The following is a 25,618-nucleotide window of genomic DNA, read 5'->3' on the forward strand; positions in this document are numbered from 1 at the left end:
CCCTGCCAACTCAGGTGCTATGGTTACTTCACAGCTCCTTTGACAACAAATCCTTGAGTGTAGGCGTCGACTATACATAGTAGACAAGGTATTCAATGAACTGAGCAATACTTGAGGAAACAGAAAGCGAGCATTTCAGTTGTAGAGTTTGGTGATGGTGAATATAGCATACGTATTTAGAATCTTGATAGGGCAAAAGTCAAGGCGTTTGAAGTTGGGTGGTATACGGATTACAGCAGCAGCTTTGCCATTAGGCAGTATATGCATTTACAGAAATAAAAAGGCAAAACAGCAAACACACCCTATGTACTAACAAAGAACAGGTGACACATGCTTCGTAGAGGAATGTACCTGGTACTCATCTGATCTATTAAGAAGCCTAGCAGGGGCTTGGTTGGATGGGAGGGGCTAGTCACGTGGCTTCTTTTTTTAAAAAGGGAATCAGAAAGTGGCATCCGCACACCACCGCCACGACGCTTCGACAAGACACCATCTCGACGACCACAACGAGCTTTTGCTATTTGCCTCACACTCCAATTCCCCCCACGGCGCGACAGGATATTGAGCCAGGGCCTTGCAGGGACCTCATCTCTGCTGGACTCTGAAAATGGCCTCATCAAAGGTATATCTAGGCTACTCGGACCATGCCTGCTAGTTCGCTCTACCCTGTGAGTCTGCCATGCTGATCACATCGTCTGGCCCCAGGAAATGCAACAAACTTCGCGGCCGCTCACCCACCGCCCCTCGGTATCCACCAATTCGATATCCGGTGGCCTGAATGCTACCCGACAATCCCATTCTCGGACCAATTCCCACTCTGTGCTGTCCAGCTCACTTAACGCCAACCACCGCGTCACTCGCCGCAAGAGCATGAACAGCACCGTCACCAACGTGGCAGCAGTTGCGGCCGCACTCAATGAAGCCGGTGATAGAGCTATGCCCCTGCCCATCGCCCTCGGATCTCGCCGGAACACAATGTCCAAACACGGCTCCGGCCGCTCCGCCATCACCGGCAGCCTCCCCTCGCCGCCGGGGAGCCTGCACATCCACAGATTTGTGACAGGAGATGGAGTCGTCCACATGCAAGACAGCGCTATTGATGACGACCCCAACGACATGTCTGCCGACGAGGGAGATAGCACTTTCCAGAAGGCCCGCATTAGGAGAGCAAGCGATGGTCAGCCTCTTGTCAAGGAAGGAAGGAAGAACCGCCCCGAACTTCATTGTGAGAAGTGTGGCAAGGGATACAAGCATAGCAGTTGCTTGACCAAGCATTTGTTTGTGCCCATTTTCCACTTCCGTCCCTCTGCACAACACATGCCTGCCATACCGAGTTGACGTGGCTTCCTCCCCCCATCGGTACTGTCGCCTTATTGATGCTTTGGTCATTGTGTTGACTTGTTGGATCATCAGGTGGGAGCATACTCCGGAGTGGTCCCTCACATCCAAACTTCTCATCTCGAAGCACCAACAAGTCCAGTTGCTCGAGGCTGCTTCGGTTCTGGTGGCAATGAACGGCACCGCGAAGGACTCAGCCACCCCTCCGGATTCGGCGAGAGATTTCAACAGCGACCGGGACTCTGCCTCCCCCGCCGCGTCTGCCGACTCTGAGCCCCAGGATCGCAGCTCTGCGGACACAACCCCGCCGCCGCAGCCAGAGTCGCTCAACGCCGGCTACGGCATGTCCTATCGGGCATCGTCAAAGAGACATAGCAGCGGCAGCGGTTTCGGTCGGTCGTACCAGTCAGCACTGTCGACGAGCTCCGTCGCAGGCAGCGTGCCGATAGGGTCTGGCTTTGGCCATTTCCGCCAACACAGCCATGACCAACGCCCACCGTCATCAGGGAGGAATGCGACAGGCCAGGATGACCGCGATCTGGCTGCGGCGGTAGAACTGCTCAGCTGCAGCTTCAATAGCAACGGCGGCTCCCGGGCGGTGCACCTCCCACCAGACGCCCCACCAGTGCCGCCCCTTCCTGCGCAGTACCTCGACCAGTCCGTCCTAACGGGGACAAGCTTCATTAATAGCTTCCCAAACAAGGCTCCAGAGAGCTTCACTCGTGGCGAGCTGCGCCGGGACGACGTCAAGATAGAAGAAAGCGGCGAAAGCGTCATGGATGACGACGACGACGATATGCAGTCCCGGGCTCGAAGCGACGAGGACGACGATGGAGTCTTTGGGCGAATGGAAGAATAAGCTTCCATTGGCACGGCCGAGCTCGACTCGGCCGAGCTCACCTCGAGATGCGATGAGAAACAGGATTTGATGATACGGACGCTCCGGACTAGTTTTCCTTTTGTAACACTTATACTCAAACACGACGAGAAAGCAACCCATATAAAGGGGTTCGCTCCGCCGACAACCCTTAGCACCGAAGAGTGGGGAGTACCAGTTTGTCTCGCTCGGCATGTGAGAAAACGGTCAACCTCACGAGGTTAAAGTGAGGGTTGTGTGCGAGCGTTGAGCGAACGCCCTCAAGTATTAGCAGCCAGATGGATATCTCATGGAACATGAACAGAATACTGTGCTGTTTTATCGGCCCATGAACACTTGTCTTCTTTCTTGGCATGCCGTCTAAATGCGAAATGCAAACGAGACGAAGACACGCCGAGAATGCTCATTCGGGACATGATGAATGTGAAGTGCTTACCGTTTCGCCCTGCAGTGGGCGATGTGTGACAGTGCCAGCCTGGAGGCCCCATGAGAGATCCAAGTTGCTCGAGCTGTTTGAATGTGTAGGTAGGTTTTTGTAATTGCTTCGTTTTATGTATTACGTTGCTGCTTAAGCCGGGTTGAGATGTGGGGGGTTGTGTTGTTACAGAGATTATCGGAAGACGTCAGACGTCACTGAACCCCGCATGGTCCTTATCGAGGCCGCAACCCAAGCTCTCCAAGCTCTCCCGCCACATCCACCATCTCACCGACCTCTGTTCTCCTCCTACTCCCGTTCTGGCCACATCTTTCGAGATTCTGAACTCATATAACGTCACAACACTAGAGTCTAGACGCATCTGAAGCCACCCGGTACCACTACACCTACATTCCAGGCAACCTATTTGCGAGGCGCCAAATGGGGCGGGGCAAGCAGGTAGAATCGGGTGCATCAGGCGCGGGCGATGGAGCCGAAGCAACGGCGCTTGAGGCTCCAGCTCAGGCTTCAGCTCCCACTCCAAAGCGGCGAGCTTCGCGACTGCCACCCGCCGTCCAGTTCCCCTTGGTCGTCGTTCTCAGCCTCTCCCTGTCGTCTTTGGGCTATTCACTTCTCAACGCATGGTCTCGTGCAGGGATAGCCAGCATTGCGAGACAATCCGAGATGAACTCAGAACTGGCCCTCCTTACCGCCTGGAGAATGTAGGTCTCAGCCCTCAAACGCCCCTCCCCCTCCCCCCCCAGTCGGGGCTGATCATCAGCCGCCCTACCCTTCAGCTGGGAGCCGAGCTAACCGCCTACTCATGAAAGATTCGAGCTCGCCCTTGGCTGGTATGGTGACTTTGATAGCTATGACTTGGCAGCGTTGAACCTACTATCACATGGGCCTTCTGTGAGTCAGCTCTCTTTTCACACCCTCCTCTCCCTCTTGTTCTCGAGCCGAGCTCTCGGGCAACTCTTCCGCTGCTTCTCCACACGGATGGGATGCGAAGTCGCGCTAATCCGCATTTGCAGCTCTTCCTCCAGGTTGCCTTCTATGACATCGACCTGTGGACCGGAGGCGCATGCCTGGCTCTCGACACCCTGTCAGGATCGGTGCCTTTCCTGCTCTTGCGACCAACCTCGGGCGCGCACTCTGCCTCCTCTTCCTCCCCACCAGTACCTAACAGGGAAATAATACTGGACCGAGGGATCCAGACATCCACGGCTGTCCTCTCGGGGCTGATATACGGCACCACGCTATTCGCCGCGTTTAAAACCTACCTACCGACCATCTTCGTGCTCTACTTTGAGGGGATCGCCCGTGTCGAGCCAGCCGTCCACACCAAGTTCGGCAGCCTGCTTGCCGGCGTGCTCATGCTTCTCTTTGGGCTGGCCGCCCAAGGCTTCATCTTTGCCCCCTTCGCCACGACCGGCCGGACCAGGGCTGACGCGAAGATTGCCGAGTTCGACCCCATCAGTGCGACGCTGGGCGAGACGCTTTGGTGGAACGTGTGGGGATACACCACGCGGACAAAGGTTGCCATCGTTAGGACTGCGGCGGTGATGTTTGTGACGTGGGTCAGCACGTATTTGCAGTGCGCCATGACGATCAAGGGCGTGGAATCATACGGCGCTGCCGTTTATGCATCTTCATGGGCTCTAGCTGCAATGTTGACAGGACTGGGGCTCGAGGTTGTGGGAGACGTGTGACGATCGACCCGATTACACCCCAAATGGGGTGGCCGAGTCGTTGAGTCCCATTAGGCTTGTCAATATAGGCTGTTCACATCCCCAGGGAGTAGGGGGTTGGTCCATCAGACGCCAGAGAGGTCAGGCATTCATTTTCTGCTTCCCTTGGCTTGTATCAAGCTCATAAACAGGCAATTCCACTAAGTTCAAAACTATCCGGGTCTTACAGTTACTAGTCGTGATGAACCCCAGCCACCCAGGTTTTCCACGTTCTTCTACTGGCCGGCGTGATGAGAAGGGTGGCTTTGACTAGTGTTCGGGTAGTAGTGTTGGATGCTTAGGGCAGGCCTTGCTCGACCAGTGGATGTTCCACACAAGCCTGCGAGAAAGGTGGACGGGAGTTGGTCACCGACGGAGGAAAGGGGCTCCGCACCGCCAAGATCAGCTGAACGATGTATGTACTGTACCTGCTTGCCCAAGGCAACAACAGGAAGCTCATTTGCCAGCCATGACGGGCAATGCTGACCCTAACTGAATAGTTCCCCTAGGTTAGACGCCCCAGACGCCCACCTTGAGCCAGATTGGGGCATGGGGAGATGGAAAAGAGACTCGCAGTGCGAGACCGCAGGGGTCTAATAAAGACTGTGTCACAAACAGAGAAAAATGAGGGGAAAAGAAGCATGTATCGCGATCTTCAGCCCTGCTGCGGCTGATTGATTCTTAGTGGCTGTTTCTGCATGTGGGGGTAGCTAGTGTCGCATCGCGGCCACGGCCACGGACGTCGTTAGGCGTTTTTTCTCACCTTCCGTGGGTTCGTGCCGAACGGCTGGAGCTAGGCGGCCTCCCCCAAGGCCGCCTCTCGGAAGTTAGATGGTTACACTCAAGAGTTTGATTACCTCTCTAGCACTATTGAAGTAGCCTTACATTTTCAAATGAACTAGTTGTCCAATCACAAGTGCATGCTCTTAGACTGGTCATTTTCATCCCATTTGCCGACATGTTTCTGGAAATAGAGGAAAGCGGATCGCATCCGTGCCTGGATCTGGGCGCCGGGGGTTGAGGCACGTTTGATGCATGTTTTACCTGCCATGCCATGAGAAGGCTGTAAAGGTGCGCTACTATGGGATATGCTACCCGTTCAGTCTGTCACTCCACATCACTTACTGCTCCGGTTATACGACGGACTGCAATCGCGACAAGGGCAAGACAGAAAGCTCGGGAATGCTCCCAGCCAGTGCTTGTAGGCAGAAACCAAGAACCTCGTCGGAATGACTTGTCGATCTGCGGTGATGGTGACAGGACCGTTGGCCATATTCCATGAAACCGTGGATGGCCGTTGCCGCGCTGCCTGTGTCCCCTTTTTCTATATAGCTTCCAGAAACGCCCGCCGGAACTATCGACCTCAGCCCTACGCCTAGCGCCATTAGCACGATGGGAGCCCTTCTTCAGGTCTCTTCAGCCATATCTGAGCAACCAGAGTCGCGACTATGAAAAAGGGCAAGCAGCCAGCGGTTCCCATCGGGACAACACCCTCCCCAACTGCCTCCACGCCGGCCCCGTCGACCGAAGAACCCCCCATGGCTTCCGGGTACGAAGACGTCATGGCCTTGGACGATAACATGTCCTCGCACAACACATCTGGCTCGGCCTCCGCTGCGGGCCCGTCGGGATCCTCGTCGACCTCGCGCCAGGCCCGTGTCAAGAGGAAGAAGAGCATCAAGTCCGAAACCTCGATCGAGCTCAAGGGGCCCATGGAGGTCGACGGCTCCATCAAGTCCATGGGAGGCGTCGCCTTCTCGGGCGACTTCGCCGTCAGAGACAGGATCGAGGCGTACGGCAACATCGACGTCCACGGGAACCTGACCTGCAAGTACGTCTCGGTGACTGCCGACGGGGGAGGTGACGTTGCCAGACCGTGCTAACGACTCTCGCAGTAGCAAGATGAAGTCCTTTGGAAACGTCAAGATAAACGGCAGCGGAGTTTGCAGGTATGTCTTGGATACGCAGATCCCTCACACCATAACTCCCCCCCCCCCCCCAAACAAACAAACAAACAAACAAAGAAAATGAGAGAAAGGTGCTGACCCAAGAACGCAGGGACAAGGTCAAGATCTTCGGGAAGTTGAATATAACGGGCACGTTTGAGGCACAGGGCGCCATCGAGGTGTGGGGTGCTGTTACCATCGACGGATACATGTCGGTTCCCCCCCCCCCCCCCCCCTGATTCTCTTCCTATAACCCCCTGGGGAGATAGAGCAGCATCTGCAGAAGACCTCGTGCTGACTGAGCAAAGGAAATGCAAATCCTTGACCGCGTACGGATCTCTCACCACCGTTGGGGACCAGTCATGGTATGAGGTCGAAGATGATGAGACGGTCTGGGGAGCCAAGTTAATACAAAGGGACGGCTTTGAGGGTTAGGACGCCGCTGTGTCTTCGACATTCCTTTGATGGCCAACTCGAAGGCCTGGCTGACAATCCGAGCGCTGGGAATTATGGGAGTTAGTGGGAGGTATTCATTGCATGGGGACTTTTCCTTTCTAATGGCTGCTGGATGATACAATGGATGGATCGAGGACCGCGTCCTTGCGATGGAGGCTTCAGGATCTTTGTCCGGCTGGTTGGGTTTCTGGTTTTCCTTTTAGATTTCGGCGACTGTTCAAGGTCTTTTTCGTCACTTTTATTTTCCTCTCCTCTCTTTAAGACATACACATCGATATCAGTAGTTTAGAGCACGATAGATGCAGTTTCCATCGACTCACTTGGCAGGTAGCCAGCATTGTGTGAAGGGGTAAGTACCCATGTGAGTAAGGTTGATGCAGAGACGAAGTCAAATGCCAAGAAAATACCTAAGTACCTTATCTGGCGGAGTGGCGGCGGCGATCAAGCTAGAGTTGGTCCGAGCGTCCATGTTGAACGCGACGCAAGCAGCCTTGCGCGCAACTTCGACTCATGTTTGGGTCAGCAATCACAGCTCAACACCACATGAAGTAGAAAATGGCATCGCCATCTGATTGAATCTACCGATGCGAGCACACAATAAGGCCTTCACTGCCTTAATTCACATTCACAGGCCTTAGCGACACAAAGGTCTCACAAGATGGGCTCGGCAGCGCCTGCGAGGGCCGACTTCGATGAGCAGTTGTCTCCTCGGCAGACGGCCTCCGCGGCGGAAACCGCGATACAGCCGGTCACTGATGGCGCAGAACCAAATAACTCGCTTGGGTCACTCGACTTGCGCGCAGACCCCGACGCGCAAGCAACAGTCACCGACTTCCTCGACTTCACCGAATACCTCCCGTCCGATATGATACGCTCCCTCACCTTAGTCGGAAAACTCAACCAGACATACAGCGACTCCTCTGCTAATGTCCACGCCCTGACTTCCAAATGGGGCCAACTGCCAAGCATCCCCCCCGAGGAGAGGCCAACCCCAGCCCAGCTGCGTTCTGAGATATCCGAGAACTTGAGCCAGGCTGTGGGCTCTCGAATCTATGCACATGCTGAGGCTGTGCGCATGGCTGAAAATGTCAACCGCCACTACAACCGTGCAAAAACCATCCTTGCGAAGCTCCAGACGATGCTGGAGAATTACCCCCCACCGGAGGAGCAGAGGAGCCCTGTGGCTGCCAACAAGTCGCCCCAGGTGGCTCGTGCACCCAAGATCACCCTTCGACTGGAAAACCAGAAGGTTCGGCGGCCACGAGTGCCGAGGATTACGGTTCCGGGAGAGGTTCTGGCACCGTATGACCTTAATTACGAAACCTTGGGCAGTGAAAGCGAAACTAGCTCCGGGGAAGAGGAAGAAGACGGGACCCCGCATCCCTCACGCCCATATATGGCTACCCAGCCACGCATCAAACTCGTCAAGACCCCTAAAACGCCCAAGGTTTTCAAGACACCCAAGAGCGGAACCTCTGTCCCTTATCCCAATATGCCTGGTCCAGGGATTTCGAGCACTACTGCGCTGGCACAGTTGCAACCACCTCCGGAAGATGCAGTCCTTGGAAGTCCGGACGCGCCGTGGTTGCAACTTACCGTGTATGAATTAGCGAAGCTGAGGAAGCGCATGAAGAAGAACGCTGCCTGGGCTCCTAGTGACACCATGATCGCCCGGGAGCTGAAGACTCTGGGTCGCGGTGTCGAAGCATACAAGGCAGCCAAGCAGACAGCAAAGGAGGAAGGGAACGATTTCGAGGACGGCATCCCTACTCCAGTCCTGGATGCTGAAACGGGAGTCGAGCGCATGCCACCCGGCGCTCTCAGCATGGAGACCATAAATGCTGAAGAAAAGAAGCCCAAAAACCGAAGGGTTAAGAAGCCAAAGGAGCCGAAGGACTCGGAACGAGACCAGCTTGCGAAACTTGCCGCTGAGGAGGCTGAGGAATCGGCTAGGAAGATGGCCGACCTTGCTCGGACAATCTACCCGGCTTCCCACCCCCCTATGCAAGACCAAGCCGCAAGGTTGACGCCTAAAGCCAAGTCGAGGAAGCGGAAGAGAGACTCGGTCACAGAGGCCGAGGCTGAGAAGCCCGAGATGATCGAGCCGTCCTCTCAAAGGCCACCGTCCAAGCGAACCAAGACTGAGACTCCCGTACCTCCCCCTCGTCTGACACCCAGCACCACCGCCGCCCAAGAGACTCCCGTTCCGCAGCCACAGCTCACTCCCGGGGGTACTGCCGTGGCCCCGCATTCTACGACCCCCATTCCCTTGCCTGTTCCTGGCCAGGACCAAAGGTCGGCAACCCCACCAGTCCCAAGTCCAGGCGACGCCACCGCACCTAATGCCGCCACAATGACCGTCCCCGTGAAGCCTGCCGCGGAAGGCTCTACCCCACGCCCTGTGCTATCTCGCAAAAAATCCGCCACCCCGATCCTCCCTCCCGTACGGGAGACTAGGAAAACTCTCGCCGTACGCAGGCAGGAACAACAGCAACAACAGAACGATGAACCCGCCCCATCGTCCCGGCCCGTGACACCTGCTCCACGGACGCCGATGCCCGACCTCGAGGCACAATCGGTTGCACCCACAACGACACGGCGGCCAGCTTCCCGTGGAAAGGCCGCGAGTCAGGAACCTCAGCCGTCTCTTGCTGCGGACCGTCCCCGTCGCACTAGTACCGCGCGGAACACCCCAGCACCCGAGCGGCAGCAGGAGCCCACCTCGCGGCCGGCCAGCAGGCGTGCCAAGCGGCCCGCACCCGGAGTGATTAGTAGGACAAACTCCGGGGGGAGCAGCGCGGTAGGCAAGCGCAAGGCGGCCCCGAGGAAGAAGAGCGCCAGGGGGCCGTCCAAGAAGGCCGCCGGCGGGGGCGCCGGCGATGTCCTCGAGGTGGAGGTGGATGACGAGGGGAATGTCATCGATGCCGACGAGCCAAAGTACTGTCACTGCAACCGTGTCAGCTTCGGAACTATGATTCAGTGCGACAATGTTGATGTGAGTAGCAGCACTTGGGGCCAGTGTGGCTGCCCTCCCCCTCTCCCCCCCTCTCCCCCCCACCCTCTTCCCCCCACCTTCTCCCCCAAAAGCATAATCTCAGTCAAGCCTTAAGTAAGTTAACATGATCCAGAATTGTAAACAGGAGTGGTTCCACCTCGAGTGTGTGGGCCTAGCCGATGTCCCTGCACGCACCACGAAGTGGTATTGCCGCGAGTGCCGCGTCTTGCTCAACATCGGAGAGAAGGGTGAAGTTAATGCGAGAGGCGTTCGGATGTGAATGGGCTGAAATATCAAATACCGGTCATTGGCTTGAGGCGAGACTAGGGCACAGAGATACAACCACGGATGGGATAATGGGATGTTTCGCCGTGGCGTATTGGAGGCATTGGTAACCTTACTCTGCTCGAGCTGCCAGGTTGGTGCAGCTCGGTATATCTTTACGACGGGACCGTTCGACGAGGAATGAATTCGCGTTGCTGTTGTTATATTGTTAGACCCTCTATACACTTTTTCTGACTGCTAACTTGGCTTTCTCTCTGAGCTCAGCTTGCCTGGCCGGTTACCAAAGTGAAAGGGAGCAAGGTGATAACGTATTGACAGAAGTGTATTGCAATACAAGGCTCTCACCGTCTCCGAACATTGACATCCTCTGCACCTCAGGTGCCCTCTTTTTCCTTGGGCCTACGGAGACCCTGAACCATCACACCACCACACCACCACATCACCGCTCATTCGAGTCGGTCCGTTCCATTGGCGATGTAGTCCGAAGGGGAGCGTCCCTCTACGCAGCAAGGTTGAGTCCCATCAAATCATAGCCCAGGCCACATAGCGCCTGGGACAGACCGCATACTGGACAACACTAAACCTTTACCGACCATTCTGCTAACTGCATTCTGACAGCCGAGTCGAGCGTTGGGTTGGCAACGCCGGGACTTGTGGAGCCCCCCCTGGACCTGTCGGGGACCTCCTGATGACAGATGAGTTATTCCCCTTTACGCAGTTAACAAGTCACGGAATTCGCATTTCCCAAATGGCCGTCGAGTTTGCCTTCAGTTCCGAGACTGCTGCCAGGCAAATTGAGTGACGACAGAGCACGCCGGAGGCAAGGGAGAGATCAACGTCGGCGGGAAGGTCCTGTCGTTGAGCTGAACCCAGGGCGGAGTTCGTCCGGGTTCATTCACACCAGGCCGTGGTGTCGAACCGATCGGCATTGCCTACCTAACGTGTCTAAGACACTACCTCGATGACAGCCAGTGGGAGACGATGCACTAAGGCAGTTATGTCGCGCAAGAAGGAATAGAAAGCACCGTGTGGTGGCCACCATGTCTGGTATGTCGTCGACGGCGGAGGTGGCTCGAATGGCCGATAGATATCGTTGGGTCTGGATATGATTAGGGAGCCTTTAATTGGACTGCCATTTACTCTGTAGAGGTCTAGAAGCCAACTCGTGCAGGGAAGTGGCTTGCGTCGACCCTCAGCCTTTGTGGTAACCCTAACCCCGACCTGGGCGACATAGGTCAAACATACAAAAGCAAAGCCCAACACGGCAAAATCCGTCTAATCCGAGGTTCCAATGTAAATTCTGGAGGCTCATGATCGACCGGGGAGGGATCGACTAGGGCCCCGAATTAAATCGGAGTCTTTGGACGCAGTATCTTTTTCCTCCTAAGGAGAACCAGAATCAAACTCTCCCCGCAGAATTTCTTATGCCCTCGACGGAAGTTCCCAGAACACATGCTCTACGTTGTAGGCTCTAGACCAAATCGCAACAATGGTGTTGGAAGCTATCTATGTCACGCGCCACGGGGTAAGCCTCGACCTATTTTCTTTTTTAGAGTTCCCACGTTTTCAGCACGATTCATCATACTGCGATATTACTGGGCAGGTGAACGTGGCCCCGACCTTTTAGGTCCTCTGCAGAATCTAGAACCCGAGAGACTGATGATGCCACGGGGTCTGCTGCGAAATGTATCGCGACATCACACGAAAAGGACCGCTAGGCGGTTTTGTCGTACTTGTGCGTTTTGTGAGCTAACGCAAGCCAGTTCCGTTCAAACTGGCTCGTCGACCCATCAACTGGCGAGTATTCAGCCTTGATAAGCTCTCCTACAGGGATCGCCGCGGATCCTGCATTGACAGCCCACGGCGTCGACCAGGCAAGGGAGCTGGCTGCCCATCTACGGACACTGAGCCCGCCGATAGAGCAGGTCTACTCAAGTCCGTATTACCGCTGCCTGCAGACGGTCGAGCCCTTTGTTTCTTGGGGACAGAGATCGTCAGGGCAGGCCGACCAAGGTGGTCGCGAGACAGATGGGGAAGCCAAGTTCAGTATTCGCGCTGAGACAGGACTCGGGGAATGGTACGGGTCGGCCCCTTTCGAGCATCCCACTTCAGCAGACCCAGAAGTCCTGAAGACACTATTCCCCGCCTTTGACTTGGATTATCGGCCAATTGCCCGGCCGACAAGGATGGGGGAGACCCTCTCTGAACTCCACGACCGTGTCGCCGCCACAATGGAAGGCATTATTGCGCAATGCGATCGGGAAGGGACAAGGGCAATATTGATCTGCTCCCACGCCGCTGTGATCATTGCACTGGGTCGGGTCCTGACAGGGGCCATGCCTGATGACGTGGAGGTGGAGGACTTTGGTGCTTTCACATGCGGTCTTAGCGTCTTTCAGAGAAAGATAACAACGCTCGGCGGTGGTGGCCAGGGAGGCGATGGTCGTATTCCCAAAGATAGCCTAGGGGAGCAGTCCGTCGATCTAGACGAGAGTGGAAATGCCGGGAGGATGGCGGAAATTAAACGGCGGGGCCACGAGACGGCACGGATCCTACCACTACTGAGCGGTAGAGACAAGAAACACTCATCCGACGACGAACAAACAAGCCACGCAGATCGGATCTGCACCCGCGTCGATCCTGCCCATCAACGGGTTACCGCCTGGAGAGGAGGCGCCGGGGTTGCAGGAGGCTGGAAGTGCCTAGTCAATAGCGAATGCAGCTTCCTCAAAGGGGGTGAGGAGCGAGGATGGTACGTCTTTTGCGCGTAAAACCCCGTCTCACCCACGTTGCTTTTTCCCCCCAACGAAATCAGACTATTGCAACGCAGCACTAATATTGATGACACAGGCGTTTCTCGGGCGATGAAGCATTTGCCGGCAATGGCCAACTAGGAGTCGACGCAGGTTTGGGATTGGATATTGTGATGGAGGGTAAAGCCGGACAAACTGGCCGGGAACGCGCAAGCAAACCTCGACTGTGAGCCTGGACTCCTTTGCTTCGTGGTGTGATAAGAGACTACACTACCTAGGTAGATACGTATAGTCGACAGCAGCTACCATTTGTTGCCACCTCCATGTACGTAGTACGTCGTACACGTGTAATGTACATGCAACTGGGATAGCCCTACCTTAGCTAGCTTGCAAGCACGTCAAGCTCGCAACCACGGTACACGGCGCACACGATATGGCAGCCATCATCAGCCGCAGTGCACGAGAGGAGGGCATGCCCGAAAGCTCACAATATGAATTGTGAGAACTGAGCAGGCTTGACAGGTGGGTCACACGAGATCCTGCACCTTCCGCCGTGGTAGCGTAGATTTCCAGGACTCAGGCTTGATGCCAAGAATGACTTTGCTGACGATACCATGGGCTCACGCAAAACGCATTCTACTCAACCACACAGAGCGGCGATTCGCCAACGGACGTCTCCGGAGTTATGTCCATAGTATCTCCACTACATTGTGATGTACCTACACTAGTTCCAGGTTGTTGGTGATGTGCATCCCTTGCATTAGCATCCAGCTCTCGTGTTGTGCACGCTAAACGAATTCACACGGTATTTGGAGGAGTGGCCCAGGCTCTGATTAGACTGGATTGAGGAGCCAACGGTCTGCCTGGCTTCGAGCCACCAAAGCCGGCGCTGACAAAAGGGGAAAGGTCAGATCTACTGATCCTTGCTTAGCATCATTTTAGCGCAAGCCAAGACGTCTTCCCCGCCATGGCAAACCAGGGTTGGTGTGTGGCTCAAACGATGCAGGACAAGACCATGGTTCACTCCCTATCGATCCGAATAGCTTGGCGCTGCGAAGCATGCACAACCAATCATGAGGTCGCCAGCTCTCCCGGCAGATGAAGCCGTTGCATATTACATACCTAGGTACGCATAGGTAGGTAGTACTGCGCGGACATCACCCTGCAGAGTTTGGTTGTTGGGGCCTGAGATCAGGTGATAGCGAAGGATCCTGGGCACCATGATGCTACTATTGGGACCAGCTCAGACGGACCAGTGTTCCGCCGTTACTGAACATGAGGGACACAACAGCTGGTGTGCAGTTCCCGTCAGAGATTTGCTAAACAGCAGGGGTAAGGGGGAGGAATAAAAAGAAACCAAAAAAAAATACATAAAAAGGGGGAGAAGAGGAGGGTGGCGGATGAAGTGTAAAAAGACAGAAAGGGGCATAAGAAAAAAAAAGAAAGAAAAAGTGAAAGGAAAAGAGGAGATAAGGTATAGAAAACAGGGAAAAAAAGAAACTAAAATCTTTCGCGAAATGAACATGTTGGAAAAGTTCTCCTAACGATGAGATTATTTCCCTATTTTCCACCGTGCATCTTGCCGATGAGACCTGCATCCAGGGAACCTTTGCTTTTTGCGTGTAAATTGCTTCGCACTGCACATCAGGACGAGGTCGTGGAGGGCACACCACGCACACCCACAAAGTCTCAATGGGGAGCAAGAAATCCAGCCCAGGCATTGTAAGCTTTGTTTGTTCCATTTCTACGATCGTACCCGAATCTCTCTCGCAACAACGGCATTCCATGGGTTTTAAAACTACGCGTTGTACACGAGGGCAGGTAGCCAAGTCTGTATGCAAGTACCTGTACCGCAGAATTGAGTTTGGGAGGCTTGCCGGGGCGCCACCCGGTTTGGGCTCGTTTCTTCAACGAGGCGCATCCCTTCGCAAATCCTCGGCATACCTCCCTGGCTGAACCTGTAAGAGCCCACTTATTTCCTTAAGCTAATTATTTAGAGTTGACGCCATCCAGTCGTCAAAAGCCTCTGCGTAACCCTCAGTCACCTTTTAACTCCCCTACCACGTACGCATTAGTGGAGGTATTGCAGCGGCTCAAGGATCGCTCTTCCCCGGACCAGTACTGGCGCACACCCACTTACAGACACCCCGTGACCGGCACTGGTCGGTCACTTGTCCGTCAAGGGCGTCCTCGATTCCTGGCTTCAAGCCACCCAACAACGGTGATAGATGAGGCTTAGATAACAATTCTAGTGGGTGGATGGCCGGAGAGGTATGATATTTGAGATCCAGACTGAGATTACTGAGATCAAAGCCACTCAATGTCGGGGACCTGCCGAGAGGCTTTCACGGCCAAGTCTCCTCGCGACCTCGGCCGGAGCTGTAGGGTGGGTTGCACAAGCTAGGTTCCCTCCTGCAACCCAGCCGCCGAACAAGGCATCCGATCTGAAAAGCAAAAACGGACCCATCTAGCCATCTCATCTACTCTGCGTATTACCTTGACAACTGATAACGTACTCGGCCCGGGGCAACGGGGCTTTGAGACTTCCGGCCAAAGCTTGCAGATCACAGAGCCCCAGTGTCTTTTCAATGTCTTGGAAGACGTCCCGTTTGGGCTATTGTGGGGTCTGACACTGCCCTTTTATGGATGTCACTTAGATTTGGGACCTCCTCTCCCCCCCTTGCTTGCTGTCTATCGACATGGGCAGAGGCCGCTAGTTGCTGTTGGTTCCGGGGGGGCACCAACAAGTTACAAACTCAAAGGGCTCCATCAGGACTGAATCTTGTCGCACCAAGTATCCAAGCCAGTGTGAGCCAGTGAGCCTATCAGCCTGTCAGGAAGAGGTCGCCGTCCACACGCTCCAGTACTCCAGACTAAAATCACGACTTATCCCAAAACAGTTCAAGCCATCCCGCAAGCCTCAACATGCAAGCATACTACGTGCGAGCAAGGATCATGGGTTGGTGACGCCACCAGATCGAGACGCCATTAAGCCCCAGCCAAGCTTCGTAGATCATCCCAACACTTGAAGAGTCTCGCTTGCCTGACACGTATATTAAACACTCCGCAGGCCCTCCTTCCAGGGACAAGTGTTCCATTCCATATCTCACACCCTAGCCGTAATCCCTTGTATACTTCCTTCCCGTCGATCGTCCTTCTCCACTCTATAATCATACACTCTTCCTAGCTTGATCACTTTGACATCCCTTCTCACAATGGTCTTGGTTGGGAATCCGCCTGTGCCGCCGACGCTGGACAGGTCGGCCTCTTCAGACCTGTTGCCGAGCCTCAGCGACCTGGGCATCTTGGAGACCAGAGAGGCAGCCAGACAACGAGCAACCTCGACGCGTGGGCAGCCCCAACTCAATATCACTGTTAGGGGCGGCGTCAGTTTGCGTCGGAGTAATGGAGAAAAAGGCGTGGGCAGTGACTGCTCTAGCAGCATCTTCACAAATCCGGCATTCAACTTCTGTCCACCTCTTAGTAGCCCAAAAGGTAGAGATGGCACCTCCCCAGAATGCAATGGAATGCAGGAGTGAACAAAAAAAGTGTGCTGACTTTTAAAAATGAAGACTGTGAACGGACGTGCCTCCCTTCCTCACCCAAGACAACCTTCCGGCTCCCCTCCTTCTCAGAGCTAGCAGCCGGAATCGCGCCGGCCGAGCCTGAATGGTCCCGGGATCAGCGGTCGTTGCAGAGGAGGAGCAGTTGCGAGTCCACCTGCTCGGCGCCGTCCCTGACCGGCACGCTGAGCAGCATATCCTCGCCCGTCTCCTCGCCTAGGTCTCCCCTTGACGGCCAGTTCGCGTTCCACATGCCCCAGCAGCAGCTGCCCGTGCCCCTGCCCCAGTACGGCGCAAAGTTCCAGCTGAGCTCGGCGTCCGAGTACCTCCTAGCCCAGGCGAACGGCTTCGACACCCGGAATCGGCGCCACTCTGCGCTGGCCGGGAAGACGTCACCACCGTGGCAGTCCTCCCAGGCGACGCCCTTCCGCCACCCGAGATACTCCCCGCAGCTGGCCCGCGCGCCGTCGCCTCAGCACCACCACCACCACCAGCAGCAGCAGCAGCAGCAGGCGTACCGGAGCCGCCACCACAGCCTCTCTGAGGAGGCGCTCCGGCGCAGCGGGGACCGCGGGGCCGTCTGCAAGAGGTCGCCTAAGACGCCGCACATCAACAAAGAGTACACGCTTGAGCAGAACCTGTGGATCATCTACAACCACGTGGACCTTAAGAAGCCGTGGAAGGAGGTGGAGGATGAGTTTGGGTGCTACTTTGGCATCAAGGTCAAGCGCACCGACGGCGGGCTCCAGTCGACCTACTACCGCTGGAACGAGGAGTGCCCCGTCATCGACGAGGACGGCCTGCTCGAGTACGGCGAGGGCGACAGCTTCAACAAGTGGGACGTCAAGACCCACAAGGCAAAGGTCCGCGGCCACGGCAAGATCTCCCTCATCGACCGGTATGCCTCCGAGGTCGTCGAGGCAGGCTTCTCTTGGATCCTGCCGCAGGACATGGTCAAGGCTCGCCAGTTGGGTAAGCTTTCCTCTCCCCCACCCCTTTTCTCCCATCGAAACCGGGACTGCTTTGCTGACCTTTTCCGGTATCTAGCTGAGCGTCGACGCCCCTATAGGGAAGCGTATGAGCGCCGAAAGAAAGCCAGGCTTACCCAATTGATGGACTGCTCTTGATCCGGCCCGTTACTCCCCGTTACGAATAACGCGTTTTTATGTTTTCTTTTTTGAATAATATCGTCGTCCATCGTCCAATGTCCGGGAAAGTAATGAATGATGGGAAAGAACTTAAGTCGGCCTTTTGCATCCACCCCCCCCCCCCCCCCGGCCCCCTTCCTTCTCCGTTTTTCTCTTTTTGTCACTATATTTCCGTTCCTCGTATCATGAGATCGAGTTGTACCATCACCGTATATGGCTTGGCCACGTTTCACCCTCCTTCACTATATAACGTTCCGTTCGTTGATTTATCCCTTTTGTTCCTGTTCCTAATCCAATCTCTTACGTATCCGGTGCCAGGGGTTTCGGAAAAGGCTGGCAAAAGTCTGTATTTGGCGTCCGAGGGAATCGGTGGACACGAATAAGGCTTCCAAGTCTTAGGGTGGCTCACTCCTGTAACTTCTGTAAATGTATCTATCCCTCGTAATGGTAAAAGCACATGGCCCGTATTGACACAATCTTACATTATTTGAGACGCATCGGGAACATGTTGTGGGATGAGGTAGCAGGGTTTTAAAAATAAACTTTCAGCTAGTGAGCCTCAGTATCCTAATCGCGGGATCGCTGCACGCCAAATACACGGGATCGTAAAGCTTCAATGCCACCCGCATTCGTTGTCGACTCCACATCGCTGTTAACGGCGTGGTCCTCGTCAAACTCTTCAAGATCGGACGCATTACCGTTGCGGTAGTGATATGGGTCCCGGTCGTATTCGTCATCAGACTCGACTTCGTCTTCAGGATAGTCAGCCGTGTAGTAATCCTCAGCTAGAGCAAGTTAGACTAGACCCAGCTCGTCAATGATGCGTTGAGATGGGACATTACCATTCGAATCGTCGTCATCGTCCTGATGTTCTTCCTCACTGTCGCTTTCAGCTCCGTAGAAGAACTCGATATCAGGTTCATTATCGAAGACCAAGACGCCCACTTGCTCAGCAGGGATTGAGGCTGCCAGTGTACTCGCAGGCACGCGGACGTAGGTTTCTATCACGTAATCGTCATCCTCGGTGTCGCTCTCCTGCATATCGACGTCGTCTTCAGGCTTTGCAAGAGGAGCTGCTTCCGGGTGACGCTCCGCATATCTCTTCGCCGGTGCCTTTGGCCGATATTTTCTGGGCGTCACCGAAGCCGATTTGGCGGGTGACCCTAGGGACCGGTCGTCCTCATCGTCCTCATCCATTTTGGCGAGATTAAGGCCAATATGCTCCAGTGTGTAAGCATCCATATCCCGGGCAAGTTGTTCCATGTTTCCGTCGTGCTGCCGATGTAGAAGCGACGGTGGCAGCGGAGGTCTCGCCTTGTGCCCACCACCAGAGGAACCCTGTTCCTTCTCATTCGCCTTTCTGCGTAATCCCGGCCGCTTGAAGCGCAGCGGCGCCGCATCTTCCATTCTATCGTCTCTATCCCTTGCAGGGGCGGAAGCTGAGGGAGAAGCATCTTGACTCGGCGTAGATACTGTATCTTGCAGTCTGAGCCCCTCTGCAGCGACAGCAGCCGCCCTCCTTCGCTTGGCGCCTCGCTCTACAAAGACAGCCGACGTATAGCGCGCCTTGTTGGCAACACGGCTGTTCGAGGAATTGGCTGATGCCAATTTTGAAGGGGGCCTGGTCATGTGGAAGCGACGAGGTCTAATATCCGTACTTGCTGGTAGCGGCGTAGATGGCGGCATTGAAGGTCCCGGACGAATGCCATTTTCAGATGACTCGGAGCTTGCGGTGGCTACAGCGGCTATGACAGAATTGGGGGGGATATTATTGTTGCCAGTTCGTGATGTGTGAATAACCGGTCGGATATCATCCTGACGCCATGGTTGAACGACGCTGGGGCTTCCTAGGTTCGGTTGTTTGCGCTCGTAAAGCCATGTCCCACTCCGCTGTCGCTTGGGTTCGTCGACACCTATTCGTAATGGTTAGAAGACACTTTCGACTCGGAAGGAGACGGGCTGCGGTTCACGGACGAAGGAAGTGAACAGGTCCATTCTCATGGTCAATCTTGCGCTTGACCTGGATGGTTTCAGGGGGCAGCGACATGATGGCGGGACGAAGAATTTCAGATGGAGAGCGTGATGTTATATAGGTTTGCAATGAGGTCGATGCAAAAGGCAGTCCACCTCACTCATACAACCTGTGGATCATTTGGCACCCAAGTCAAGGTATTCCCAAATCGACCCACAAAGCTCTGATTTAGCTTATCTGAGAATGACAAAAAGCGGTCTTCACTGGCGAAATGATTCCGCCGCTATTCACCGCTTCGTGTTTGAATCTAACACACCCGAGTCCATGAAGGGGATTGTGAAGGACCTGAACGAGGCCCAATTAGACCCCAACGTCGAAGTTGTGATCGCCCCCCATCGCTCTACCTGCTCGATCAAGGTAGCCGCCTTGAACGTCTTCAACAAGCGCAACAGCGCCTTCATAAGGCAAGATCAGCATCTTGCAGCTCAAGGATCTCAAGATTAACTGGATAGCAGCGCACTATACTAGGCAAGTCTGACAGCGTCATTGCCCTCCAAGACTAAGTTGGCCCCTGATAGTGGCATTGGCATTATCCGGTGCTGCGGCGAGTTGCTTGAGGAGCGCATGGCTGGCAAGACGCTTGACGTCATTACCAAGCAGCTTGAGGCCCTCCACTCCTCTCTGGCCAGGCCTGAGGCCTGGAAGAGCGCTGTTGTCACCTACGAGCCTATCTGGGCCATCGACACTGGCAAGGTTGCTAGCAACCAACAGGCCCAGGAGGTCCACGAGGCAATCCGCAAGTGGCTGAAGGAGGCAAGGACTTGGTCTGAGCCCGATCTGTTTCCTATGGGATCGTCCTGAACTATCGCCCTAGCAGAATGCGGGGAAAGCGCTTGTGTAGTAACCCGTACAGTACGGACGCAGTAGTCGCTATACTATAGGTGAATCCAGAAGGCAGGTATGCATATCCGTGTACATGTGCAGGGTTTATTGCGGGAAAAGGTACTGCGGCTTGCCACACGGAGCTGATGGTCAACCAATTGACCACTGCATGCTGCATGTCGCCTGGTCTTGATGGTAAAATCAACGAGTACCGTCTTATCTTGCTATGCAGATTCACCCCACTGTGTGCGATTTACATGGTAGCTCCTCATGGCATCATTGTTCAACCTTGGACCTTCGAACCCCTCCCAGCCACATCATCAACACCCATTTCCTCGCCTTTCCCAGCAAGCCAGATGGTCTCTCTCGATCCTCTCATCCAAGAATCTTTGGTCTCGTAGGTGAGTTTCTCTTTTTATTGACCGATTGCAAATAGTTTGCAATACGGGATGTACTGTACCAACCTACCTCTTCCATATTGTTAGGTGGCGTGATGATGGCCAGTCGAATCCATTTTAATGACCTCTCCCAGGCACTTCCCAGGCACTTGCCAGGCACTTGCAAGGGATCTTGATTCTTCAAAGTGGCGCAGCTGCAATGCCATTGCCATTCCTGACGACTAGCCATTGACAGTTGCTCCGCAGGCTCTCGATTTTATATCATCTTTATTCTCTTCTCGATTTCTGCCTGCTGCTGTAGGACCCTCGACAGCAACATCGCAGTAACGACTTGAGTCGCCCGAGCCAATGCTCCGATAATTTTTGAATCTCGTCGAATAGACTACTTGCGTTCTTACCTCTCGAGATGGCGATTCCCAAGATCCCTGTTACCATCACATACCGCCATCCCAACGCTCGGCCTCCCATATTCGTTGCCGGCGGGTTTTCGGAACCTGAATGGCAACCGCAGGAAATGGAATATACCGGAGAGAATAATGGCGACCACACGTTCAAGGTCAAGGTCTTTGCCGAAGCCGGCTCCTCATTCCAATACAAGTTCCGTCTAGGTACCGGAGACTGGTGGGTGCTTGACGAGAAAGCGCCCACTGCGGCCGACAAAGCAGGAAACCGGAATAACGTCATGCATGTACCTCCAGTGGCAGAGTAAGGGGCCCCTATGTCCGTTTGGTTGTTATAGTATTGACCGAATTAGGCCATCTGCGCCCCCTGCCGTCGCTGAGAAGGCAAGAAGGATATCAGTTCACGAGCAGCCGACTGCCGTGGAAAACACTGCAGCTGCCACAACCGACCTAAAAGGTCCGGGGGCAGGGGATGGTGTTCCGAGACCTTTTCGCAATGTCGCTGTCGAGATCTTGAACCGCTCTACGCCTCAGTCAGGGGCCAGCACTCCCAACTTCGTGAGAACTGCAGCCGAGGTTGCGGACTCGGCCGCGACCCTCGACAAAGAGGAGTCTGAGCCGGAAATCTCGGACAGGGAAGCTGGCAGAGCAGGCGTTCGCCGTATGTCATCAACCCCGATTGCAGAAGTTTCAAGAACTGCGGCGGAAGTAGCCGACAGCGCGAAGGCGCTCGATGCCGATTGTGAGGAGGTAAGAACAAATTGCTCCACGTTGAACCGACTCTTGGCCTTCCATATCTGACTCACCTAGGCTATCCACGGGCTGGAACTGCGTCCAGCCGAGTATGATGACTTGGAACCGTTTGGGTCTGGGGACCCAATTCCGAACGAGAGCGGAACCCCTCTGTTTGCACATGAGTGCATTGGCATGTACGAAAGCGATAACGATACGGGACCGCAGGACTCGCATGGCCCTGGCAAGCACGGCCGTGGCGATCATATTGATGCAGACGGTACTGATCTTAATGATCCAACATTGGAGAGGTTCCCATCGAACTGGGAAGAGATTGTCGACACTGTACGGAAGTTAGAAGGAGGGCTAAACGAGGACCATGCGACAGCCGGTGGCATACCTCTATCACCCGCTATTAGCGCTTCCAGACGGTTCAGTTGCGACCCGGCTGGCGATCTAGCGGTGTCTCCTGTTGCGGTGAGCCCAGTTGCATCGCGCAAGTCGAGACACCTTGGAGTGCCCAGGTCTCCTCCTGGCTCGGTGGGCTCGGATCGATCATCGGCATTGTCGCTTCATTCCATACCTGAGGTGCATGAGGCTGGTGTTGCCGAGGGAAATGATTCGTCCCCTTTGGTTTTCAAGCAGGCAGCTGCGAAGGAGTCCAGGAATGAGGGGGTGATATCGCCCGCAAGCGATGATTCCGAGGGTGTCGTCATGAAGAGCCCTGCCACGAAGACTTCGGGAAGAACTGATCATGAAGAGCCGGGGTCTCTAAATCCAGGTACAGTCGCTCCTCCTGTTGGGCCCTCTTCAAAAACTTCGACTGAAAGGACGGGGGAGACCGCGAGCGCTATTTCTCAGCCTAGTCGAGCGCTTGCGGCGACGACAGAAAGTAGCGCACTGGAGATACCCAAGGCTACGACCCCAGAAAGCGACATCTTCAGAAACCCCCAAAGAGAGGTTAATACCATCGACACTGGGAAATCCACTGCTGTTCGCGCCAACAGCTCAGCACGACGACCTAAGAACCGTGTGACAGCACCAGAGCGCGTCGGCACGCCGACTTCGATCAATTCTGTCCGGCTCCAGGCTGATGGGGACGGTAATTGGTTCCGGATCTTCTTCAGGATGCTGTTCGTGGACTGGATTGGCGGTTTCATAAGCCGGATATGGAACAGGGCGAGGGCTTCCATCGGTTGACGTCCATCTTGCATCCCGTTCGCCATCAGATTCAACCTCGGTCTCATCGAGCCGCGCAATAGGAGTGCTTTCGGATTCGGGCTTAGAGAACCGCAAGACATAAGAAGGCCAAATCGATTTTCAGTCTGAAAGAGTGTGGATATTTTGACGATGGTGATGTCTAGGTGCCACCACAGCATGTATTCTATCCGTGGACGAAATCAGGGGTCAGATTTTTGGGACGGTACACAGAAGGTGGGACTTTACGCTAAGCTTCGATCGGTACATTTTGGTACTTGTTCATTCGCTCAGTATGACTACGCACGCTGGCACGTCCGCATTCTGCAGGTAATTAAATTTGGGGCTGAGTACCTTGTTCGTACATGTCTGATATCACTGATAAGGAGCCCGATAACTCCAAAAATTTGGCAACTCGGTCAAGTGTCATTCAGTGGCGCAACACTTTTGAATTTACAACCACCTCCTCCTACCTTGGTCGTAGATGGAATTGGCCCGACTGCCAACTGTAGAGTCATGTGGAAGGCGGTAATTAATTTTCCATGCCCGTTGCAACGACTTTCTGTTCCTTCGCACCGGGCAGCACTACGCCAATCCTCCCGACCCTACCTTAACCAACGATCCTATGCCACCCACCGAGAGCGCAAGGCACCGTCGCGGATGGTCCTGTCGGATCACGTCGCACGACCACGGGTGGCAAGAGACGATGCCACAAAGAGGCCGCGAAGGCGGCCCGAGGGTCCCTTCGCTGCCATGAACCGGTCGGTTGCCAACATTGACCCCACGAGTCGCACACCCCCAGCATCCAGCTCTCGAGAGGATGGTACCAGAGACGAGAAGCGTCCCAGGGACGGGAAGGGAGGGAAGGGAAGGAAGGGTTTCAAAGCGCTGAAGATGCAGCGGGCGCTGGTGACCATTGGATACGGACAGAGAACGAACATCAAGTCGCGGATGCAGGAGATCGAGTCTTTCGACCAGTTCGATCTCGTACCACCCGTGAAGGAAGCGGTAACGTCGGAGCTCCTGAAAGACATGGTGGACATCAAGCCTACACCGGTACAGAGGCTGGCCATACCGATGCTTCTAGGGCAGCAAGTCGGTTCAAAATCTCGCAAAAAGACGACGCCGGGAAGACAGGAGTTCCTGCTGGCTGCGGAGACGGGTTCGGGGAAGACCCTGGCATATCTCCTCCCTTCAATTAATGCGTTGAAGGCAGCGGAAGCCGACGACGCTGACGTTCAGGCGTATAACAAGCGCCTAGAGGAGGAGAAAGAGAGACGCGGAGACGTGCCCATGTCCAGCTGGATCGAGACATTTGAGCCGCACCCAAATACTGCAAGACCTCGGATTGTTGTATTGGTGCCGACCGCTGAGCTGGTGGACCAGGTCACAAAAGTAGCAAAGGCTATCTCCCACGTTGTGAAGATCAAGGCGCGCCCTATATCTGCGAATTATGATGCGCACAAGATACAGCGGAACCTCTACAGCCCCATGGGCGTAGACATGCTCGTCTCCACCCCTCACCTCCTTGCTTCGATTGCCAGGTCCGACCCGAACATCCTGTCCCGGGTCAGCCACTTGGTAATTGACGAGGCAGATTCCCTATTTGACCGCAGCTTCTCTTCCGAGACTGGCAAGATCGTCGACCGGGCTATGCCTTCCTTGAAGCAGTTGATTCTTTGCTCTGCAACGATCCCTCGACACCTTGACAACTACCTTACCACTCAATTTCCAGACATGGTGCGGATTACGACGCCAAACCTGCACGCAATACCCAGGCGCGTGCAGCTAGGCGTTATCGACGTGTCCAAGGACCCTTATCGGAACAACAAGAACCTGGCCTGCGCCGACGCCATCTGGTCGATCGGTAAAGACGCTGCCCGTCACGAAGGTCCCGTCCAGGGAGAAGTTGACATCAAGCGCATCATGGTGTTTGTCAACGAGCGCGAAACGACGCAAGAAGTCGCCGAATACCTCAATTCGAAGGGCATTGATGCGGTGGCGCTTCATCGAGACACGCCGGAGCAGAGGCAATCAGAGATGCTGGCGTCGTTCACGTCGAACGAACCGATGAGGTCAACCGTTGATAATACCCACGCTGATGCACCCAAGGGCAAACGGACCTTGCCCAACACTAAGGTCATCGTGGCTACAGATCTTGCGTCTCGAGGCATTGATACGCTGGCGGTTCGCCACGTCGTCCTCTACGATGTGCCACACACCACTATAGATTTCATCCACCGGCTCGGTCGTGCCGGCCGCATGGGCCGTCGAGGAAGGGGCATTGTCCTTGTTGGCAAAGACGACCGAAGGGATATCGTTGCCGAAGTGAAGGAGAGCATGTTCATGGGGCAGGCACTTATATAGTCTGATTTGGCGCATTGGCACTTGTTCCGGTAGGTCAACGCAATTAATTGTCCTGTAGATTACACTTGTATTATACATAGATGGAGCAAGGGCGTGGCGTGGACTGGGTAATAACCAAAAAAATATACCACTTCACAGCTTTCGGATCACGGCACCGTCCCGG

At 54.9% G+C, this 25,618-nt stretch overlaps 10 protein-coding genes across 10 annotated transcripts; 9 read left to right on the forward strand and 1 right to left on the reverse strand.

Annotated features, from left to right (window-relative positions):
- Positions 1-607: 607 nt before the first annotated feature.
- Positions 608-2,197, forward strand: QBC33DRAFT_560615 (uncharacterized protein; the record flags this gene model as incomplete). The annotated part of the gene is made up of 3 exons (XM_060430074.1): positions 608-622; positions 706-1,277; positions 1,414-2,197. The coding sequence occupies 3 exons, from the start codon at positions 608-610 to the stop codon at positions 2,195-2,197; spliced, it is 1,371 nt and encodes a 456-aa protein (XP_060281909.1).
- Positions 2,198-2,821: 624 nt separating this feature from the next.
- On the forward strand, positions 2,822-4,500 carry QBC33DRAFT_131618 (uncharacterized protein). Its single transcript, XM_060422054.1, has 3 exons — positions 2,822-3,352; positions 3,461-3,542; positions 3,665-4,500. The coding sequence occupies exons 1-3, from the start codon at positions 3,072-3,074 to the stop codon at positions 4,340-4,342; spliced, it is 1,041 nt and encodes a 346-aa protein (XP_060281910.1). The 5' UTR covers positions 2,822-3,071; the 3' UTR covers positions 4,343-4,500.
- A 1,398-nt stretch (positions 4,501-5,898) lies between these two features.
- QBC33DRAFT_454733 (uncharacterized protein) lies at positions 5,899-6,741 on the forward strand (the record flags this gene model as incomplete). The annotated part of the gene is made up of 4 exons (XM_060424742.1): positions 5,899-6,191; positions 6,256-6,309; positions 6,419-6,517; positions 6,615-6,741. The coding sequence occupies 4 exons, from the start codon at positions 5,899-5,901 to the stop codon at positions 6,739-6,741; spliced, it is 573 nt and encodes a 190-aa protein (XP_060281911.1).
- A 541-nt stretch (positions 6,742-7,282) lies between these two features.
- On the forward strand, positions 7,283-10,359 carry QBC33DRAFT_621057 (uncharacterized protein). The gene is made up of 2 exons (XM_060432785.1): positions 7,283-9,757; positions 9,891-10,359. The coding sequence occupies exons 1-2, from the start codon at positions 7,421-7,423 to the stop codon at positions 10,035-10,037; spliced, it is 2,484 nt and encodes an 827-aa protein (XP_060281912.1). The 5' UTR covers positions 7,283-7,420; the 3' UTR covers positions 10,038-10,359.
- A 777-nt stretch (positions 10,360-11,136) lies between these two features.
- QBC33DRAFT_543667 (histidine phosphatase superfamily) lies at positions 11,137-13,214 on the forward strand. Its single transcript, XM_060428390.1, has 3 exons — positions 11,137-11,567; positions 11,806-12,794; positions 12,893-13,214. The coding sequence occupies exons 1-3, from the start codon at positions 11,532-11,534 to the stop codon at positions 13,023-13,025; spliced, it is 1,158 nt and encodes a 385-aa protein (XP_060281913.1). The 5' UTR covers positions 11,137-11,531; the 3' UTR covers positions 13,026-13,214.
- Positions 13,215-15,813: 2,599 nt separating this feature from the next.
- On the forward strand, positions 15,814-17,779 carry QBC33DRAFT_131799 (uncharacterized protein). Its single transcript, XM_060422055.1, has 3 exons — positions 15,814-16,290; positions 16,368-17,330; positions 17,406-17,779. The coding sequence occupies exons 1-3, from the start codon at positions 16,011-16,013 to the stop codon at positions 17,483-17,485; spliced, it is 1,323 nt and encodes a 440-aa protein (XP_060281914.1). The 5' UTR covers positions 15,814-16,010; the 3' UTR covers positions 17,486-17,779.
- A 294-nt stretch (positions 17,780-18,073) lies between these two features.
- Positions 18,074-19,553, reverse strand: QBC33DRAFT_454945 (uncharacterized protein; the record flags this gene model as incomplete). The annotated part of the gene is made up of 3 exons (XM_060424750.1): positions 18,074-18,291; positions 18,349-19,419; positions 19,481-19,553. The coding sequence occupies 3 exons, from the start codon at positions 19,551-19,553 to the stop codon at positions 18,074-18,076; spliced, it is 1,362 nt and encodes a 453-aa protein (XP_060281915.1).
- A 249-nt stretch (positions 19,554-19,802) lies between these two features.
- On the forward strand, positions 19,803-20,339 carry QBC33DRAFT_560622 (Triosephosphate isomerase; the record flags this gene model as incomplete). The annotated part of the gene is made up of 2 exons (XM_060430075.1): positions 19,803-19,942; positions 20,057-20,339. 2 exons carry the CDS (start codon positions 19,803-19,805, stop codon positions 20,337-20,339), a joined length of 423 nt encoding a protein of 140 aa, XP_060281916.1.
- An 825-nt stretch (positions 20,340-21,164) lies between these two features.
- On the forward strand, positions 21,165-23,091 carry QBC33DRAFT_590469 (uncharacterized protein; the record flags this gene model as incomplete). Its single annotated transcript, XM_060431613.1, has 3 exons — positions 21,165-21,463; positions 21,513-21,909; positions 21,970-23,091. The coding sequence occupies 3 exons, from the start codon at positions 21,165-21,167 to the stop codon at positions 23,089-23,091; spliced, it is 1,818 nt and encodes a 605-aa protein (XP_060281917.1).
- Positions 23,092-23,527: 436 nt separating this feature from the next.
- On the forward strand, positions 23,528-25,604 carry QBC33DRAFT_543690 (P-loop containing nucleoside triphosphate hydrolase protein). The gene has a single exon (XM_060428391.1). It carries the CDS (start codon positions 23,605-23,607, stop codon positions 25,453-25,455), a length of 1,851 nt encoding a protein of 616 aa, XP_060281918.1. The 5' UTR covers positions 23,528-23,604; the 3' UTR covers positions 25,456-25,604.
- The last annotated feature ends 14 nt before the right edge of the window (positions 25,605-25,618 follow it).

The sequence above is a fragment of the Phialemonium atrogriseum genome (genome assembly GCF_030411735.1).
Source record: "Phialemonium atrogriseum strain 8032-3 unplaced genomic scaffold QBC33scaffold_18, whole genome shotgun sequence".
Lineage (NCBI taxonomy): Eukaryota > Fungi > Ascomycota > Sordariomycetes > Cephalothecales > Cephalothecaceae > Phialemonium > Phialemonium atrogriseum.

Bases quoted from the DNA above. Each gene is read 5' to 3' on its own strand.
- QBC33DRAFT_131618 (XM_060422054.1), top strand. From the start codon at position 3,072: ATGGGGCGGGGCAAGCAGGTAGAATCGGGTGCATCAGGCGCGGGCGAT. The intron at 3,353-3,460 runs GTAGGTCTCAGC...TACTCATGAAAG, and splicing joins CTCCTTACCGCCTGGAGAAT to ATTCGAGCTCGCCCTTGGCT. The intron at 3,543-3,664 runs GTGAGTCAGCTC...CCGCATTTGCAG, and splicing joins TACTATCACATGGGCCTTCT to CTCTTCCTCCAGGTTGCCTT.
- QBC33DRAFT_621057 (XM_060432785.1), top strand. From the start codon at position 7,421: ATGGGCTCGGCAGCGCCTGCGAGGGCCGACTTCGATGAGCAGTTGTCT. The intron at 9,758-9,890 runs GTGAGTAGCAGC...AACATGATCCAG, and splicing joins TTCAGTGCGACAATGTTGAT to AATTGTAAACAGGAGTGGTT.
- QBC33DRAFT_543667 (XM_060428390.1), top strand. From the start codon at position 11,532: ATGGTGTTGGAAGCTATCTATGTCACGCGCCACGGG. The intron at 11,568-11,805 runs GTAAGCCTCGAC...AACGCAAGCCAG, and splicing joins TCTATGTCACGCGCCACGGG to TTCCGTTCAAACTGGCTCGT. The intron at 12,795-12,892 runs GTACGTCTTTTG...TTGATGACACAG, and splicing joins GGGGGTGAGGAGCGAGGATG to GCGTTTCTCGGGCGATGAAG.
- QBC33DRAFT_131799 (XM_060422055.1), top strand. From the start codon at position 16,011: ATGGTCTTGGTTGGGAATCCGCCTGTGCCGCCGACGCTGGACAGGTCG. The intron at 16,291-16,367 runs GTAGAGATGGCA...TTAAAAATGAAG, and splicing joins ACCTCTTAGTAGCCCAAAAG to ACTGTGAACGGACGTGCCTC. The intron at 17,331-17,405 runs GTAAGCTTTCCT...TCCGGTATCTAG, and splicing joins GGTCAAGGCTCGCCAGTTGG to CTGAGCGTCGACGCCCCTAT.
- QBC33DRAFT_543690 (XM_060428391.1), top strand. From the start codon at position 23,605: ATGTGGAAGGCGGTAATTAATTTTCCATGCCCGTTGCAACGACTTTCT.